The sequence below is a fragment of the Pavona decussata genome, unplaced genomic scaffold (genome assembly GCF_977016875.1).
Source record: "Pavona decussata unplaced genomic scaffold, jaPavDecu1.1 SCAFFOLD_387, whole genome shotgun sequence".
Taxonomy (NCBI): domain Eukaryota; kingdom Metazoa; phylum Cnidaria; class Anthozoa; order Scleractinia; family Agariciidae; genus Pavona; species Pavona decussata.
In genome coordinates, this window is record NW_028145759.1 from 1 (window position 1) to 21,005 (window position 21,005).

The 21,005-nt window shown below is 39.8% G+C and overlaps 3 protein-coding genes across 3 annotated transcripts in view; 1 reads left to right on the forward strand and 2 right to left on the reverse strand.

Moving 5' to 3' along the window:
• Positions 1-2,324: 2,324 nt before the first annotated feature.
• LOC146451427 (uncharacterized protein KIAA1958-like) lies at positions 2,325-4,044 on the forward strand (the record flags this gene model as incomplete). The annotated part of the gene is made up of 1 exon (XM_085099111.1): positions 2,325-4,044. A coding segment is annotated over one exon (1,336 nt), but the record flags the coding sequence as incomplete, so codon positions are not given.
• A 2,219-nt stretch (positions 4,045-6,263) lies between these two features.
• Positions 6,264-21,005, reverse strand: part of LOC146451428 (tetratricopeptide repeat protein 28-like) — a 105,098-nt gene continuing 90,356 nt past the window's right edge. The window contains exon 2 of the mRNA XM_085099133.1: positions 6,264-6,547. The gene's annotated coding sequence lies outside the window, so the exon portion shown is untranslated. The remainder of the gene's footprint in view (positions 6,548-21,005) is intronic.
• On the reverse strand, positions 10,871-14,580 carry LOC146451429 (tetratricopeptide repeat protein 28-like). The gene is made up of 2 exons (XM_085099136.1): positions 11,887-14,580; positions 10,871-11,335 (listed from the first exon to the last, which is right to left on the reverse strand). The coding sequence occupies exon 1, from the start codon at positions 14,568-14,570 to the stop codon at positions 11,889-11,891; it is 2,682 nt and encodes an 893-aa protein (XP_084955262.1). The 5' UTR covers positions 14,571-14,580; the 3' UTR covers positions 10,871-11,335; positions 11,887-11,888.

Genomic DNA, 21,005 nt, shown 5'->3' on the forward strand with positions numbered 1-21,005 from the left:
AACGAACAAACGGAAGCCCGAGCGAACGAACATCCAAACGGGTGAACGGATGGCCGAATGATCGAGTTAACGAACAAACGGTCCACCGAGCACTCGCCGGTAAAAACGAACGAACGAAACACCGAGTGAACGAACCGCGAAACGAGATGAACAGCTGAACGACCGAGTGGACAGCTCTTTTGTTTATAGTCATAGGTGTTTATATGGATCGATTTTCTGATATTTTATTTCAAACTTAAAATGCTTATCTTTTCGGAACGAGTGAGAAGCGACGAGCTTTCGTTCAGTTATTACTTAATGTTAGGTAATTATTAAAAACTTTATGCACGTATTTTAGTGAGCTCACCAAAAAAATAATTAAGAAACAGCATAGAGTGACTAAAGCAAAATAAAGCTACGTCTGCTCAGAAGGTCTGTCAATCTCGTCAGGGGCACAGTGAACAGACCCGGTAGAGAGTTCAAAATTGCCAAACATCGAAAACCACGAAGGAAATATGAAAACATCTTAGCGAGGGAGAAGATTATGAATAAATTCAGGGTGAATCTCTCTACCACACGTTTCAAACTGCGGCACCACAGCTGGCCCTACGTGCCTGAGCTGACATGTATCATTCTATGCAGTTTCAGCAAATTATAAACTTATATTTCTTTGTACCTGAGTGTCCGGCGTCTGCAGAAGAACAGTTCTTATTTTGCATTATTACAGCTGGCTGGACTAAGTCTTTTCGTAGATGAAACAACTTGGAAATGTAAAATGTTGAAACACGGAGCTGAAGAACGGCAAATTAACAGCTGACCTTTGAACCTTTAACAGCTTTAACTGAGTCTTTTTACCTTGCTCCTTTGATAAAACAGTTAAGTTTGTTGATCTAACCAGGCTCGCGACATTATTTGAACACGACGTTTTATTCAAACGGCAACGTCATACCCTAGTATCCAGACTATCTCGAAACTGAGATTGATTGCTAGCGCGCGCGCTTTTAATTTAGTGAGAGAGCGAAAGAATGTCATAGTTAGCGGTGTAGTTTAGTTCTTCTTGTTAAAAGCTATGCTGAACCCTTGTACCGTTAAAGAGTTAATTGCAATGTAAAAATATCTTTGATGTTTTAAGTGGAAAAATTGATGACAAGAAGTCAATGACACTGAAAGCCTTAATATAAATTAAACCATTTAAAAGCTGTATGAAAACATTACGAAGAAGCCCTCCATTCAAAAAACAACCGTGTAATTGGCATTTGGTGCTGTTCTTTCGGTCGTGCGGTCATATCTAATGTCTATATGTACAAAGGACTGAAAATTAAAACTCTAATAAGAGATACGCACTAATAGCCCTTTTCAAACTAATTATAACCGTGCAATTGGCTTCTTATGCTGATCTTTCGGTTATGGGGCTGGGTCGACTTTCGGTCATGTGGTTTGTTCATTTCGGCTGGTATACATGGGGTTTTTTGTCTGATTATTCGGTTAGTCTCTCAGTGGCCCTATTGGTTTCAGCCTTATGTTCACTCCTCTTTCCATCTGTCTGTCCCTTCCCATATAAATCCGTATGGTTCAGTTATTTTCACTAGTGCTACTAGTGACACGGTTTTTTACAAACAAATTAACTTTTTATATGGGCTTAATCCTAAAGTTTAAACGCTATATTAAAACATCAGAAGTTTTCCCTTCGTGTTTTAATATTAAAGCTGCAATGCTATAGAGAGAGACTTCATCTCTCTCCTCTGATCTGGCACACAAAGACTGTATAGATACCATATGACCGGACCAATGTCCCAGCATATGGCGGACCATGGGTGACCTAAGATCTCCTAAGTAATACTCTCTTTCTCTTGGGTCTGTTCTGCCAGCCCTCTGTCCATATGGATATTGGATATGGCTGTAGAAGGACATTGCACGAGTTACCCCTTGTAGCTTTCACTATCTTATGATTTTGTTGCTACCTGACAGAGCTAGAGATGGATCTGGGAAAATATCATGGCCCGTAAACGTTTCTTAGCATTGTTCGCTTATAGTCATTTTCATGGTTCTAAACTTAGGAGCAGATTTAACATAGAATTAAGAAATAATTTAAAACAATAAAGCATTATTACCATAAAATATTCTTTATTATATAGCTGAACTGGTCCGCGATGAAAAGGAGCATTTTAATTGGCTCCCTGAGCGGTCCGAATTTTCCTATACGGACCGCTAAGATGGACCGCTAGCGTCAAGTGTTTCGTGGTTACTGTTTCAGTTTTGACAACGCAACGTAAAAACTTTTTCCAATTAACTTAATATAGTAGGAACTGTCGGTTTAAATCGTGATGTCGGAGTTTAACTCCAAGAGCACTGACGAAGGAACGAAAACAAGCTCTGAAAACAACAAACTCGACGAAAAAACCAAAGAAGATTCCGTTGACAAGGCCTCAGAGTACCGCGACTTCATTGAGCAACAGCAGGCCAGAAGCACTACAGAGAAAACCAAATCTGACCTTAAAATATGGGGAAAATTTTGCCACCAACGGAACGAGTTCAGGAATTAAAGAGGCAATACCCTGGGTGGAACTTAATCTGCTGCTCTGCGCGTTTTTTAAAGATGTAAGAAAGAAAAATGGCGACGAATACGAACCTGGAACTTTGACTTGCCTGCAACGAAGCATCCAGCGTTATCTTAATACCCACGGGTCACAAGCCAATCTCATTCAAGGTGACGAATTCAAGCTATCCCGAGAAGTCCTCAGTGCAAAAAGAAAACAGCTTGTCGTGGAGAGAGGGAAAGGCAATCGTCCACAAGCAAGCCGAGAAGTCACCGCTGTTGAAGAAGACAAGCTCTTTGCCGAAGGAGAATTTGGCGAGCACAACCCGGTTGCTCTACAGCGCACCGTTTGGTGGCTCCTGGCTTTACATTTTGGCTTTAGAGCAAGAGATGAAAGTAGAAGGCTTCAGTGGGGCGACGTCAGCCTTGAAACTGACCCGGACACAGGCAATGAAATGCTGGTCTGGAAAGCTGAGAGAGGCTCGAAGACGCGCCAGGGGCAGGACAAAGCAAGCGGTCACCGAGCATTTTATCCTACTGCTCAAGCTACTGATAACGAGCGATGTCCAGTCAAGTACTATAAGCTGTTCAGAAGTCACAGGCCCATCGAGATGAATCAACCAGAGGCACCATTCTACTTGGCCGTAAAACATCAAAGAAAGGCTACTGATGCAGTGTGGTACAAGAAAAGTCCGCTTGGCAAGAATGAAATCGGGAAGCTACTCACCAAAGCTGCCCAAAATGCTGGTTTGCAAGGACGCGTTACCAATCACTCGGTTCGAAAGACCTGCATTTCACGATTGCTGGATTCAGATGTTCCTGAAAATTACGTGGCCCAACTGAGTGGACATCGAAATCTGAAAAGCTTGGATTCCTACAAATCGGCTTCCATTCAGCATCAACGAAGAATGTCGTTAGCCCTCAGTCGCTCATCAACAACCACAAGCGAGCTCCAAGCAGTTGGCAATACACAGGCAACAACTACAGTGGAAAGTACCAGTATGACGACCACAAAAGAAGCCGGATCGGCTATTTTTCAAGGAGCAAATTTCCAAAACTGCTCGTTTAACATCCAGATTACGAATCATGATCAGCCACCGCTTCGCAAGCGCCGAGCCATTTTAAGTGACGATGAAGACGATTGAAATGCAATTTTGACTACAAAAGCTTCAATTTCATCCATTTTCATTCATTCCATATCAAGTCTTTCTCAAAAGTTGACACTTTTAAACATTCAACACGTTTAAGAAATGCATTTTCTTCGGAATCTCAAATGAGCTAAATTTTCATTTTTCGAACTTTTTCACTTCGATTGACGAGACATGTCAAACTTTCGTGTCAAACCTTGACCAATAAAAAGTCGCCTTTTCGTGCGCGAGCCAATCAGAATTATTCCACGTGGTTTTTGTTTGTGAGTACGCGTCAGCATTGAGAAGGCTTTCTTGCACTTTTTCTCGCACAACTTGATCATAAACAAGTTTCACGCGGACTAGAAAGCAACAATCGGGAAAGCCTATATAATAAAAACCTTATTGAACTAGCTTGTTCGGTCCGTATTGGGAAAATATTGGTCTCGTCCTTTTTTTTACAAGTTTATGGACCTCGCCTTCGGCTCGGTCCATAAACTTGCAAAAAAAGGAACTCGACCAATATTTTCCCAATACGGACCTCACGCTAGTTCAATAACATATATTTATAACATGTTTATGCCCATGGATAGCAAGTTTGTGTCAGATCGGAGAAAGAAGAAGTCTTTCTCTGTAGCAAGACAGCCACGGGTATTAAAACATGAAGGAACTTCTTTGTAATGTTTTAATACAGCTTTTAGTTGGTAAATGTTATTGGTTAAATTTTATGTATGAGCCCATGATAGGATTTTTGAGTAAGCCGGAGCCGTGCCACCAGTAGAACTGGCGGAGGAGGCAGAACCCGTACGAAAGTACGGAAGAGACAGACAAACGGAAGGAAGAATGAACACAATGCCGGAACCATAGAGAACACTGAATGACTAACTTAATAACCAGACAAGATGCCTCGATGGCACAAGGCAAAATGAACAGACACAACCGAATATCCGCACGACCGCACGACCGAAGGAACATCGCCAATTGCCAATTTCACGGTTGTTTTGCCGAATTGGGGGCTTCTGTTTGTTCTTGAAATACTTATCAATGAATCATTAAAGGCTGTAAATTAAATTAATGAAAAATTGCAGAAAGAAGGAACTTACTTTTGAAAGACTTAAGTGCGCTTAGCATAGTTAACTTTTTTGTCAGATATTTGTGTCACATCAAAAAAAGAAGTCTTTCTCAGTAGCATGACATCCATAGGTATTAAGACATGAATGAACTTCTTCGCAATGCTTTAATAGAGCTTTTAATTGGTTAAATTTTATTGTTTATAACAAGTTTATGCCCATGAATAGCAAGAAGAACTGGGCATACGGAGGAACAACCGAACAAACCAGAAACGCAAACGAACGAACAAACGGAATCGCGAGCGAACTAACATCCGAGCGAGCGAGCGAATAGCCAAATGACCGAGTTAACGATCTAACCGTCCACCTAGCGCTCGCCGGAGAAAACGAACGAACGAGAAACCGAGTGAACGAACCCGCGCGCCTAGATGAACAGCTGAACGACCGAGTGGACAGCTCTTTTGTTTGCAGTTCTGTGCGTTTATAGGAATTGATTTTCTGATATTCTAGTTCAAACTTAAAACGCTTATCTTTTTGGAACGAGTGAGAAGCGACGAGCTTTCGTTCTCATTTCTTAACGTTAAATAATGATTAAAATTCTTACGCACGTATTTTAGTGAGCTCACCAAAAAGATAATTAAGAAACAGCATAGAGTGACAAAAGCAAAATAAAGCTCCGTCTGCTCAGAAGGTCTGTCAATCTCGTCAGGGGCACAGTGAACAGACCCGGTAGAGAGTTCAAAAAACGCCAAACAGCGAAAACCACGAAGGAATATGTAAACGTCTTAGCGAGGGAGAAAATTATGAAAAAATTCAGGGTGAAACTCTCTACCACACGTTTCAAACTGCGGCACCACAGCTGGCTTCCGTTTGTTCGTTTGTTTGCGTTTCTGGTTTGTTCAGTTGTTCCTCCGCTTGCCCAGTTCTTTTTGCTATCCATGGGCATAAACATGTTATAAAGAATAAAATTAAACCATTTAAAAGCTGTATGAAAACATTACGAAGAAGCCCTCCATTCAAAAAACAACCGTGTAATTGGCATTTGGTGCTGTTCTTTCGGTCGTGCGGTCATATCTAATGTCTATATGTACAAAGGACTGAAAATTAAAACTCTAATAAGAGATACGCACTAATAGCCCTTTTCAAACTAATTATAACCGTGCAATTGGCTTCTTATGCTGATCTTTCGGTTATGGGGCTGGGTCGACTTTCGGTCATGTGGTTTGTTCATTTCGGCTGGTATACATGGGGTTTTTTGTCTGATTATTCGGTTAGTCTCTCAGTGGCCCTATTGGTTTCAGCCTTATGTTCACTCCTCTTTCCGTCTGTCTGTCCCTTCCCATATAAATCCGTATGGTTCAGTTATTTTCACTAGTGCTACTAGTGACACGGTTTTTTACAAACAAATTAACTTTTTATATGGGCTTAATCCTAAAGTTTAAACGCTATATTAAAACATCAGAAGTTTTCCCTTCGTGTTTTAATATTAAAGCTGCAATGCTATAGAGAGAGACTTCATCTCTCTCCTCTGATCTGGCACACAAAGTTCTTAGAGCCCACTAATAATATGGACACAGATACAGACACTTTTGCATGTCCCTTTGGCGTCTATATTAACCAGGTTCTACTGTACAGTTAATGTTGTAACTTCATTGTACTGTTTTAATAGGCTGGATCCTAACTGACCGCTGTGGAAAGCACCAGTCCCTCTCATTTTGAACTTCCTTCGTGATGGAACTGTACCCCTGCCCCAGAATGAAGTAGAGTTGCAAGAGGTGTTGATAGAAGCCAAGTATTACTTGATTGAACAGCTGGTGGATCTGTGCGAGAAAGCACTGGAAAAGAAAACAGAAGAGCACGACCCTATTTGTTGTGTGCCACTGATGCTCAAATTATACGCAAATACTACATCATCAACATTCCAAAACTAACAAAAGCTTACTGTAACACCACCAAACTCTACACCATGCTGCTAACAAACAAAAGATTACAGTTGAAACTAATCCATTATGAAAACCATAAAGTAATTTAAATGATAGATTACAATCACCTTTCCCAAATCCTAAGATCTATGATGTAATATAAAATAATTTTTTATCCACAAATTCTAATATTTGCAATAATTTTGTTCTCCTATTTTCAGACATAACTCGATTTTCTGTATATTTTTTCAACAAACTACGTGGAATTTTTCTACTATTCCTTGTAAGTGGAAAATTGTTTATCGATTAATAAGAAATAATACCCGATTACATTAGTAGAACAAGAAGCCCTTCCAATATTGTTAAACTGATCGATCTTTACATTTTTTCAATTTATTATTATTTCTTCTTTTCCAGGAAAATATTAATTACAGTACTTTACTTGACTGAAACCTGTTTTCTTTTCTCGACCTTCAATTAAAAAAAACCAAGGTCAGTTTATATTTTGGATAGCCTTGCATGGTAACATTTTATTACCCTTGGATTCCACCCATGCTGGGTGCACTTAAGTTTATCACAAAATTGGGTAGCACACAGCCTGTGAGTTGGGCTGTGCAGGGTTTGTCGGCCCCTGCCCTTTGCCAGGACAAGGTGACTGTTGGCCAAGCACCTGTTAAGGGCCCCATACTCAGAGTTAGGCATTTATTGTTGTTATGCGAAGCTTTTGATGTTTTATCAGTCATTTGTAAATCTATTCGCTGATATTTTGAAAAAGCGAAGTCCACTCTAAGGCGCCATCCACACTAATGCGTTTCCAAAAGACTCCGTTTTCAATCTCGGCGAAAACGAAGCAAAAATTTTCATCCACACTAGCGTTTTAACTTTTTGTATCGTTTTCACCTATCCACACTATAACGCTCGAAAATGATGAAAACGACCTGGACCTGAGATTGCGCATGCGTTTAAGTTTCAAGACCATCTGCCATCTTGGATAGATGCTCCGATTTGGACTAGAACCGTTGGAATGTGACGCTTTTAACGTCACCGGTTTCAATAGCCTGCATTTTCACCTGTCCACACTAGAAACGAAGCGTTTGCAAAACGATACGTTTTCAAAAATCTCCACTTTTGAAAACCGTTTTTGAAAGTCTCCGTTTTCATCGGCGTTTTAGCGTGGACGATAGGCGAGAACGCATCAAAGAGTATGCATGAAACGAAAACGCATTAGTGTGGATTGGGCCTTAGAATTAATATTTCTTCTTTTGAAAGAATGATTTGTCTGCACCCCTTTTGATAACTAAAACTAACTTACACCAGTTACTACTGCTTTTTGGATTCAGAAGAATCGTCTGTTACAAATGACCTCATGTCTCTATACCAGAAGTTATACAAAAAAAAAAAAAAAGATTTATTTGAACTGGTGAACGGCCATGTTTTCTATCCAATCTGATCCCGTCAAACTGTTGTTGGAGAGCAGGGATGGCGCAGTGGTGAGAGCACTCGCCTCCCACCAATGTGGCCCGTGTTCAATTCAGTCGGCATCATACGTGAGTTAAGTTTGTTGTTGGTTCTCGTCCATGCTCTAAGAAGGTTTTTCTCCGGGTACTCCTGTTTTCCCCTCTCCTCAAAAACTAACATTTCCAAATTCCAATTCGATCTGGAGAGTGTCGCCAATTAGTGCTCCGCCCTAGATAAATTGATGCTTAAATAAAAAAAATGGCGATTTTCTGGGAAATGGCTGTTCACCTTCAATCATATCAGAGCTGATATAAGTTCCCAACACTGGGCCGACCACAGAAAAAGAGCCCGTCAAATTGATTGCAATCCAAGGAATCATACTGGCAAAGGTCATATCTGGTTCTACTTCGATATTCACCATTCTGAATGGCTCTTCCTAAATGGACAGTAAAAAAACATGATAATAATAATCGTTAAAAACCAGTAAAACAAGGATTTTTTTCAGTTATTTCATATATCAATATTGATATATGAATGCTGCATTGCAGTATTCACCCTTTCAACCTCTGATCTGTAAGTCTTTGTTATTATTCTTTTTGTGCCTACAACTCTCCCCACCCTCCCCTCTTCCCACACACACTGTTTGAACGCGCGATCAAAAAGCGACAAACGCACAAAACCCCACTGAAACGCTTGCTACGCAGGCTACCAGCAATGTGGCCTGGGCTCGATTCCCCGTGTGGACGTCATACGTGGGTTGAGTTTGTTGTTGGTTCTTATCCTTGCTTTGAGGGATTTTCTCCCTTCACAAAAGCCAACATTCCCGAATTCCAATTTGACCTGGAAACAGTGGAAGAAAAAGCAATTCCGTGGCAGCCACTGTGTTATTTTGAAACAAAACGTGATAATATACTGGTATACGTACTTGAAGGTGTCGTCGTTTTCGAGTTTTGGTCTTTTTTTGTTTGATTCAGTCAATGCTCTTTTCTTTAATTCTCTAAAATAGATGATTCGTTTTCGAGTGTTTCCTTTCCCAGTTCCCTGTTATTCACTTTTCCGTATTACAGTTGATTAAGTTTTGGGTGCCTCGATGCTTCCTTCACGGATTTTTGGTCAATGACGCTTTTTTGAGCTTTGTGTGGTTCGTTTTCTGGTTTTTAAGGCCTATTTTCAAGCTTGCAGTGCCGTTAGGTTAGTAGTAGGTTACCAGGCCTGAGCGTATTAAACTTTGTAAGCTATTTTATGGCTGTGTTTACACAGGTAGGCTTATTTTTGATACTGAACGTTCTATCTGGACCGCGTTTTGTGCCTGCTCCAGAAAAAAGGTGCACATTTTGAACGCAAACTGTTCTCAGAAACTTTCAGGCTTGGTGTTAACACCCAGCTGAATTTGACAGTAAAAATACCGCATAATCAAGCAGATATTGTTACTACTAGAGATAAAAGCAAAAGACACTACTGCTACGGTCCATGCATAATTCTGCACCCGGGAGGGCTTATAACTAGGCTAATTGTCTTTTTAACAATGCAATTCTTTATTGAATACAATTAAAAATATGCTGGATTGCACTTACAGGTGAAATGAATAAGAGCTGTTGGTAAAATGAGAAAGAAAACACAATTTGTCAACTGCTAATTTGTCGTTACCAAACTGGAGAGTTTATACCCGTGGGGATTGCGGCAAAGCTCGTTTGTGGTGTTCATGCTCCGAAGGATCCATTCCTTTCCCCTATCCCTAGCTTCCGCGTTCTGTATTTTCAAGTGTATGAACCTATCAAACAACTTGCTACTTTTGTTAGCTACAGTAATACAATATTATTTTGGAAATGAAAGGAATATGAGCGCGTTTGTTTGTTTATAGCAGAACTACAAGCTTCTCATCATCAAACTTCGTGTATTTCCTCCGCACCCAGGACGATTGTAATTTGCGTCAGTGTGACCATTTAAATAAAACTTTTCTTACAAGACGTTATCTAATGCCAATTGTCAGTTAAAAAATATCCATTAAAAACAGAAACAGTGATGCGCTGTCAAGAGTGAAAAAGCTAAGGTTTCAAAAAAAATTAATTGTTTTCGACGATAATCATTTGGCGACCGCCAACACTTGCTTCATGTAACCTTTCCGGACTATCTTTTCTTTTTGAGAGGCGTTTATTTTGCAGTAACGAGGCACTTAGAGGGAATACGGACCTCAAAGAAACAGTATAAAAAAGAAATAATAAATGATGTCTCTCTGTTTCAAGATGGCATTTATTTAGAAACTTGACATATATACAAAATCTTTTTGTGCTAATTGCTGCTGAGACATCTATTCTGTTAAGAAGTTAAGAAAAAATTGAACCATCTGCTGCAAAATCTACACTTATTTGTTTCCTTTATGGAATGAAAACTGCAATATTTGATATTTACAAAAATCTTAGTAATTAATTTAAAACAGAACGTGCAAGATCTGCTAACGACGAACTATATATAAGAGTCTACAGCAACTCTAGTCTGAAGATGAGTTCACCAACGTTGGAATTACAAAAATGCATCAAAGCGTCCAATCAAACTTGACATATATATACAAAACACTTTTGTGCTTCCTGTATTAAAAAAGTGCTAAGTGACACTAAAAATCAACACTAATTTGTCCCCTTTGTAAAGTGAAAACTGTGATACTCGATATTTACAAACTCAATCGTGATCGAACTTTTAAATAAAAGTACAAAGTCAACTGAGGACGAACTGTCGGAAATTGACAAAAGGAACAACAAAACTATAAGGCACTAGCACCTCCTTTTGTTTTCGCATCAATTGACGATTAACAAATACATTAACTTGTGAAAGTTTGAAAAAGCACTATCTCTACCTTATTAATATCCTGTAAGATACACAAACATTAACTTCCACTGTACAAATTTTGATAACTCTAAATACGACATAAACTCATCACGTAATTGTACAAACGTCTGCTCTTGAATATAAAGAGCTAAGAGACCAACCGTTATCTATTTCATGCTGGCCAAGCTAAAGCTGCTTGGTGAACAGCTTTTAATGCAGATCTCTTTCCAAACAGACGATGAAAAGCGTGCGAACTTAAAATGATTCTGAGTAATAAGAGTCTGAAAAGTTATTGCCTTCAGTCCAAGTGATTGAGTCTTCAAAGTTCACTTTGGTTTACTGTTAAATGTTGTGACATCCTCATTCCAAGAAAAGTTCCAACATGTAAAGCATTCCTTGACCAAGGTGAGAGACCTGCAACTGATAAACAAAAACTAGATTTTAGGGTCAGTGTTATGATCGGCCTTATTGGACAGAATTCTACACCCCTCCCCCCCCCCCCCCCCCCACCTTGTGCATAACTAACAAAAGAGGGAGGCATAATGATATAATGATTAAATAATCACTGAGGTTGTTTTCAAAACGAACACTTGGTCTGATAACACTGAACAGCTCAAACTTAATGAACATCTTCATTAGTCGACTTTCAGGTTGATACAAATCAATACTAATTCTACTCGGTATACATCAAAACATAGAACCCAGCTAACAGCTTTACAACAGACTTCTAAACAGTCACGTGATCGGGAAAGTCGACAACTGGACTATTTCCTAGGTCTCCAACACTAACTGATAAAGCTCAAAATGGTCCTATCACAACTCTAAAAAAGGATTATTAGGAGTCTCTACTAAACAGTTTTTAAATCAATTCCGTTGTTGGAATAAATGACAATACGTAATAAATAAGTGTTGGAACAAAGCAAATAATTAATTCAGCACCCGTTATGATATAATTCAATAGTAAAACTAACCTTTACTTTCCGAAATCAAACGTCACATTATCTCCAATCAGCATGAATGGCGCCCATTGGCAAACATCAGAATAGCCGTTATTTCTCATCCACTTCATGGCCTGGTGAAGAGACTCACTGGCACTTTCCCCACCGACAAGGTGCTCATAGAAACGACTCATTAGTTTCTTTGTTGCTTCGTCTGGTATGGCCCACAGGGCCACCAACACTGAGCGTGCACCGGAGCCTAAGAAAGCTCGAGCGATTCCAACAACTCCCTCCGCCTTAACATGTCCGCGTGCGCTGTGACAGCAGCTGAGTACTACAAGTTTTGCACGCAATTGAACTCGTGAAATGTCAGCCATTGTCAATAGGTAGTCTTTCTCAGTCGCAGTCCCCGGCTTCATTGAGCTTTTAGGGGCAAGAGCAATTTCTCCTCTTTCGGCATCACCATGAGCAGCAAAATGAATCAGACTTACAGAGTGTATGTTCTGAAGAACAGCTTCCTTAGTTGCTTCCTTCCCTAACAAAGGCTCAGCTCCGATCAGTTTTCCGATCATCTCCGCTTCCTCCTTGGCAGATGGCAAACGGGAAAGTTCCCCAAAGCATCCCTTGTAATACACGTCCCTAACGTCTGGATCGCCCACTATCAGTACTCCGGTCTGACTGTAATAATCTGCTGCACTGTCCTGAATGAGCCCGAGAGTCGTCAAAGATGGAACAATGCGGATCCTGTAAGCCTCTGATAAGTAATTTCCACTTTCATCCATTAAAGCTGCAAATGGAACTTTGTACAAGACGCGATCGGGAACAATTACAAGTTCAGGTTGGTCAAGAAAGTCAGCCACAGGAGCGATGATCATTTTGTAACGCTCGGCTAGGGTGGGAAGGGGTTCCAGGTTTTCCTCTTCTTCCTCCTCTACTGGGCGGTAAACTGTCAACCTTTCTTCCTCGGCTGGTTCTCGTGTTGAGTCGCTGGCTTTCAAAAACGACAGTGATCGATCTTCGCACTGCTCGTGAGAAAGAACAGTAAACCTTCTAAAGCTTTCCTCACTAAAAACCTGATCAACATTTCTCTCCAATCCCTTGTTAACAAAACAGTTGTTGACGTCTATTCTACGAAAATGTATTGGTTTGTTTCCTTCAAGGACCCACAAAAACATAAATTGAACAACATATGAAATGTATAGACAATTACAGTTTCTTTCTTTCTTCAGGATCCTTTCAATATCAGCCCAGGACGGCGGATTAACTGATATCTGTTGTTGAGGAGAATTCTGAGAGATTAAGTCTGCCAAAGCTCTGGCTCGTGCACGTTCTAGAACACGAACAGCATCTTTTTTTTTTCCACTAGCACAAAGCAGTGCGCTGAGTAAATGATAGGAATGACTGCGATCTTCTATAAGTGATATCTTAAATTGATCATTGCGTCCGAGAAAACTTCGCATTATCTCGCACTTCTTAATGCTTGCAAAGAGATTGGAAAATATTTCATGTTGTGAACCTACATTTCCTTCTAAAATGACGTCGCAAGCAACCTGAAGGTGCCACACTGCCTCTGCACGTATGTTACCGATCTCTCTGCTCATGTCAAGTGCCATTTCATGATACCGTTTAGCCTCAGTATGTTTACCAAGAGAACGAAACAAAGTTCCTAGGTTTCCATAACATGCAGCTTCTCCATTTTTGTCGCCAATTTCTTTTCTTATTGCAAGTGCTTTCCTTTGGTATTCTTCAGCTTTTCCATATTCACCAAGAGATTCAAAGACAGTTCCCAGGTTTCCATAACGCGTGGCCTCTCCGTTTTTGTCGCCAATTTCTTTGCTGATTGCAAGTGCTTTCCTCTGGTACTCTTCAGCCTTTGCATATTCACTACGTGAATGACACAGATTTCCCAGGTTTCCATAACATGCAGCTTCTCCTTCTCTGTCGCCAATTTTTTTTCTTATTGCAAGTGCTTTCCTTTGGTATTCTTCAGCTTTTCCATATTCACCAAGAGATTGAAAAATACTTCCCAGGTTTCCATAAGACGCGGCCTGTCCTATTTTGTTGCCAAGTTGTCTTTGTATTGCAAGTGCGTTGTTTAGATATTCTTCAGCCTTTGCATATTTACCACGGGAATGATGCACAATTCCCAGATTTCCATAACATGCAGCTTGCCCTTCTCTGTCGCCAATTTCTTTTCTTATTGCAAGTGCTTTTCTTTGGTATTCTTCAGCTTTTCCATATTCACCAAGACATTGAGAGACAGTTCCCAGTTTTGCATAACATGCAGCTTCTCCGTTCCTGTCGCCTATTTCTATCATGATGCTCAGTGCTTCCTTATAAAGCCCTTTTGCTTCTTTGTATTTGCTCTGAAGTTGATGTAATTGTGCCAGATGAAAGGTTGTGCTACCTTCTTCGGCTCTTAAGCCAAAGCCGCAAAAAAAGCTCAGAAGTTTTCTACCGCAGTTTATTGCACTTGTGTGATCGTTAAGAAGGTAATACGCCCGAAACAACAAAGTGTATACTTCTAAGTAGAGTAATTCGACCACTTGCTCCTGGGCTGTGTTGTTTAGAAGAATCAAACATTCCTGGCACAACTCAGTAGCTTGTAGAACTCGACTTGTGTTAAGAAGAAAACTGGCAACTAGTGTACCAATCCAGCTAATCCAGAGAATCCGGATAATCCGGATAATCCAGGTAATTTCCTCTGTGTTGTTCATGGCGGTCTTAACTAGAAACAGAAAACAGAAGTAGTCTGGAGGTTTTATTTTATACTGGCAAACCGGGGTTGGGCGGTAATCATGTTTTCTAAAAGCGATTAGAGCCCACAGAGGTGGATGCTTTATTTGTTATCCTATAGTTGAGCTCGTGACTGAAACAGTTTTGTATAAGCCCAATATTTTGCTATGTTTTGGAGAGTAGAAGGAACTGATATGAAACTAGCCAGGTTATGGGGGAAACGAACTGAATGTACTGTTGTGTTTATATGCAGATGGGTGAGACTAAAAGGGTAGAACTTTTTAAACTTGTTTTTCTTTTAGAACTTTTATTATTATTTCCAACAACATACAAATATAGGGTATAGGACTCGAACCGACTTCAGGACTTCAGTAGCCAGACTGTCAGCTACTTGTCAACATTTTATACAATTTCCTAAATGATGATCTGAAAATAACGGACTGCCAAACGTGTGATTACAAAAAGGATGAGTCATTCGTCCCCTTTGACTCTAAATTTGGTATGATCCATGATTATCTGTAAGCACTGTGAGATAGCAAACCAACACGCAGCACTGATTTGTTAAGAGATTCCTACCACCAGCTTTCCAGTAACAATATCCAATTTTCCATGGGGAGTATGTTAATGTGTTATGGAAGGAGCTAAGAGTATAAAAGTACTGGCAACTATCCAATGCAAAGATGAATTTAAAAAGAACTGAAACTATGTAGCAAGCCAGCAAAGAATATCTCTCAAAACACAGAGAGCGAAAATCACTTTTGTTGGTACTAACACATCAGGGAGGTAGGCCTCAAGAGAAAACAGGGGTGAAGCTACAGTGGCAGGAAAAATCGTGCAGTGGGATGCACATAGTGGCAGGGTTAAAGTGCGAGAAACAAAAGTTTTTCCAGGAGAAAATGAATGAAGAAGTAAGAAAAATCAAGGAAAGGACAAAACCAAAAATAAAAGATGTGGGAAGCAGGAAGTTCTAACCCCTTACCTAATTATACTGATTCCCGCACACATCCTTGATGTGGTCAAGGGAAACCTCTCATGAGCATACAACCTTTAAGTGACTATACTACATTTTTCAGATTACCAGCGTCTTTAGGCTCGGTATTAGCATGCTACTGTGATGTGGACACTCAGTGAAATACACTGAAGCATATGTCATTAAGATCATTCACTGGAAATCCTTTTATATTTTGGATTCTCTTCGTATCACGAACAATTTGCACAATGGTTGATGTAAAAAGACAATAGATACAGTCCACTCTAGTTATAGCGAACATCATCAGGACAGTGTATTGTTGTCCGTAAAAGCGATATCCCGCAATAGTGGGGTCCACCCGAGAGGGGTGCCATGCCCAAATGTTTCTCCTTTTGGTAAGCACTATGGATAGCCGCACAAGCAATCCAAGATGGCGTCCTGCAATTTGATTGGATTCCACTACAGATAGACCAAAAAGTCTTCGCAGTTTAACGTGGTATGGGGAGGTAACCGCAACGCTAATTGAACTGAGTCAATAAACCATACAACTGTCATTGGACACTTTTAAGTTCCTATTATATCTAAAAGGGTTCACCTTCTTTCGTGGGACAGTTTGACGTCTTTCAAACCCTTGATCGTCTTCGAAAATAAAAATAAATACTACTCGCGGCAAGGCGCCATGTTAAACTGTGTGTCAAGACACCATTCGACTGTCATTGGACGCTTCGAAAACATCTAAAAAACAACTCAAATCTACAAAACCTGGCTTGCTGGTGAGTTTACGCTTGCTTTGCATGGTACGAGTTTAACTATTTTAATATTTGAGCAAACGGCCTGGAAATTTATCTGAGAACAATTTGATGTTGTCGGTTACTGCACTGCTCATTGACTTTGATGTTGTTGGTTTGAAAGGCCATTTTTTCAATTCACTGAGAAAATCCGTTTTTAAAATGAAGGAAAATTACTTTTCTTTCTGTAACGTTTTTAATTTTAGTCCGTATTTGTGTTCCTTTATTGGTTCTGGCTACTTTTCCTGAAGTTTTCGGGAAATTCAGAACTAGCAAGTTGCAGGATCAAAGATGGCCGCCCATTGACAATCATCATATGGCAACGTCATATGATGTAATCACTTCTCGTTGCAGACCTCAAAAGAAACGTACTATCCCTCCTCCAAGTCTCATTGTCATAGCTTTTATACTTCCGAAGTTATGGAGGGGGACGGAATCCGCCTCTTCCCCCCCCTCCCCCCCCCCCCCACCAATTCGGCCGCCCCAGAAGACAAGCCCAGATAACAAGCCCGGTCTTGATAGGGTTAAAAGAGACTCTGACAGATGCTCTGACAGACCGCTGACAGATGCATCGTCAGCTCAAGAAATTGGCCGTTTCTTATTCTAGGAATGCCCATAAGAAATTTTGTAGTGCTCTAAATGAAGACAATTAAACGGAAAGTTGGCGGGCCAGAGACTATCGCTTGGGTACCCGAGTTTAGGGGTTTCTTACCTTAGAACGTTTGAGTTTCTTGTTATTTTAAGCTTAACTGTTAAACGGCCAGTACAATGATTGTTTTTGATACTGCCAAACTCGAAAAAGGAAAGAGTCAAGAAATGAACAGTGAAACTAGAGATTGCATACGCACATATTGATATCACACCGGGGGCATATCTACCTTGACGCATAATAAGCAGGTGCGTACCAAAATTTCCCGTCGTTAATATTATTTTACGGTTCACAACACATAAAAAGGAAAATTCACAACGATAAAGTGTTGTATAATTTCGACACCGGTATTTTCTCGTTTCAGTTCATCACTGTCGCGGAAGCAAGGACCTGGGCCGGTGTGTTTTGTCTCTGTGTCTTTTAATTATATGTTCCAATTTTAAATTGTGCAGTTCCAGAAAAAAATCCATATTCATCCCATGGAATGCCATCAGAAATTCTTAAGGGATGGGGGGTCTTAAAAGCCAAAACTTTAGCGCCATATGGGGTGGGGGAGGGGGTGCAAAACAAAAACCTTCCGTGGGGGAGTATTTTTTATTCTAGAACTGCACATTCTAAGACCATGACAAGTTATCCCTGAAAATTCATTAGGCGACAATTAACGAAACTGTCGTTACTTAGATGAGTATCCCCATTGTGAAAAACATTTTATTTTAGTTTGTGGGATGAAACAAAATAATTCGTAGAATAACGAGGATTTTCTCAACCCTCCATCAAAACAAGAATTTCCAAGAGGTTATGTAAACAGTGTTTAAGAGCGATTCAAGCCATACTGACAGCTCGTGTGTATTTATATTTTTCAGGATAAGTTCGTGTCCTTGTCTTTCCAAAGTTATTCATTAATGAAAACAACAAAAAAAGCATGCTGAGTTATTCAACCGGCTGATAATCCCCCATATAACCGCCGCGGATTTCAAGAGCTGAGTAAAATCACTGCGAAAAGTAAATATTCTTGTACGTTTCCCTCGGTCGCAAACTTGACTTGAAATAACTACTTGAACGTATTTCGTTTCTAAGAAAATCATTTGATGGTTTCGGGTCGATTTCATATGGTGGTAAAAGGTGGGTCTGGCACAACACGTTATTCACAAATTTTAAACGAGCATTTCACGTTCAGAAAAAAAAACCCAGGATGTTTATTTGACACAAAACACAAATTTGCATTGAAAGAAGGATTCTACGCACCAGTGCCCAGGATAGTCCAAGAAAACTGCTTTCAGCTCAAAGACTGTGATCAAAGCTAATTGCTTGTATCGACTTAATGGTGAATGGTCGTAAACCTTAGTCTCCGCCTCGCGTCTTTAAGTGGCAGAAGCAGATTTTGGAATGTTAAGACTTGTTGAAACTTATCGTTTCTAAGGGAACAAAACCAGGAACTCATCCCAATGCAACACACTAAGTTTTTTAGTTGACCTTTAGTTTGTATCAACTCCTGAAATTCTATATCCACGACTACTGATAGCAGCTTTGAGTCCTCGAAGATCATGGGAGTCTATAATGCATTCAACAATGTGCGTGCACCTTTTTAAGCTGTAAATCTATTTATGGCAATTCGTTGCATTCCAGTTTACGGGTACGTAACGTTTAACATCCAATAATTGAATTGTATGTCAAAAATATCGGTTTTGAAACGAGTTGAGCTCTCAAACGTAAATTTAATCCAGAAGATGTTTCTAACTCGAGAGTTCAATCACGCGTATAATTGTGAATATGCCGTTAGCAAAATGCATTTAATAAACCGTTAAGAATAATAAAACGCCGACTCATAACCCCTTCGGTAGTTGGAAAATATCTATAAGAAAAACTAAACGGGGAAAAGAGTTTTTCCGACCTAGAAGCAGGCAGAAAAGATATCCATTTGTTAATTATCGACCTAAAATAGCAATTTCAGATATGTCAAAATCTTAAATTCTTGAAACTCAAAAAATGTGTCCCTTTAAGCATTTCCTTTAAGCCTTTCTCCCTTTAAGCATTCCAAGGTCTTGTATTACTAGCCTATTGAAGCATTTTTAGATTGCCTGTTAATTTTGCCGCTTGCTCAGACGTTCTTTTGGCTGGTCACGTAATCTTCGTCACGCAATATCTTTCTCATAGAAAGGAAGGAGTGGGGGGCGGGGGGGGGGGGGGGGGGTAGGGGTTAGAGGCCAAACTACCTTGATATGCTTAGTTACTGGTGCCGAGGTAATGAAGTATTTACATTTTTCTTGCTTACGGCTTACCAAACAGTCTCATCTGGAAGCTTCAGGGAGCTAAATATACATACGTGCTCCCTTGAGTATGCTCCCTACCCTGGTTCTACCATGTCACGCCAATACTACATGATTTAAAGTGGCTGCCTTTGAGGCAGCATGTTAACGTTTAACATATTATTTTAATTACTTTTACGATTTTGCATAATATGTTATCTCCTTATCTGTCTGATCTTGTTTGTGTCACAACTTCTTTATTTCTCTAGGAGGGAACTTAAGTTTTACAAGCCCCATGGTTTTTATTAGGCTCCTTCGCCACTTCTTTTCTATCTAATTGTACTTTAATCACTGTAACTTTGTAATCATTTGTAACCATTGTAATTATTGTAATGTATTAATCATTGTAACTTAATTATGTGTGTCAAATAAACTAAATTAAAAAAAAAATAAATAAATAAATAAATAAATAAATAGTCTTCACAGTGCCGATCAATGACGGTATCGTAATTACACCCCTCTGTGACACACCTGCAAAGGGCTGGATTTTCTTTAGGAATTTGCCAATCACTCAGCCAGGGCTGACAACAACCAGTAGGGCGTTTCACGTTGCAACCAGAGGGGGAGGGGGTATTTTTAATGTAATGTTGCATGTTCAGTTTGTCACGCAGTAATTTACCATCTGAACACAGCTCATTAGTAGAAACGTGTGATTTTCAATATGTAAATTGTGATAAATTCAAATTTATCGTATTTTTTTTAATTTCGCCATGTGGATGCGGTTTGTGAGTGAGGAAAGCATTATCCTCAACTGGGGGGGTCTTGGGGCATGCCCCCCTCCGATTTCCAGAAAGGAAGTTTTCGATAATGTGTTCCTGGGGACCAGATTTTCAATGTATTTTCACTGACACATGCTTCTTCATTTATTTAGCTTTCCCCACAGTTCTCACTTTTCTACAGCATCAAATGTTAATTTCGTTGCTAGTGTCAAATGGATTCGCGTAAGTTTTCCTCAGGCTGCCAACCACATCAGGGTAATGGAATTCTACACCAGTGATGAACAAAATTGATCACGGAACAATTTTTAGAATCTACCAAGGGCCAGGAAGGATAAAGTGTCCTAGTTGGGGGGAGGAAGGGTACACTTTGATACCTTCTGTCAAATAATCCAAGACTCTTGCCGATCATCTTCTATGATTGCCGCCCCGAGATTATGGAACTCCCTACCACCGACCATGTCAGCCTGTCCACCAGCCTGTCATGTTCGTAATTCAAGTAAAAACACTTTTGTTCTAGTAAGTTTTTCACGAGGCGCTGAATAATTTTTATATTTCTATTTTTCTTGTCATTTGATACAACTTTTGTAAAGTACAGTTGAACATTTAATTGGAAATTGCGCTATATAAGTGTTATTTTAAGTGCTATAATGCAGTTAGTATCAATATTCATATAATAGAAACCACTGATTTGGTTCGCATCTCTTTTATTCTTTTTGGTTGCAAGCTGTTTTATCAACAATTCCAAACCATCATTTTCTTTTGATCCTACACATCCATGATAGCCAGTCCCTCGCAGACGCTCTTTTGGTACATCACGCAATCTTCCCTCCCCTTTGTTCGGGAGGAAAGATTGCGTGACGAACCAAAAGAGCGTCTGCGATGGAGGCTACATCCAAGGAGGTACTCAAAAAAATTAGGTTATTTTTTATTATAAAAATAGGCTGTCGAATAAAACAAAATTTAAATTGATTTTATGACGGTCAC

Bases quoted from the DNA above. Each gene is read 5' to 3' on its own strand.
- LOC146451429 (XM_085099136.1), bottom strand. From the start codon at position 14,570: ATGAACAACACAGAGGAAATTACCTGGATTATCCGGATTATCCGGATT.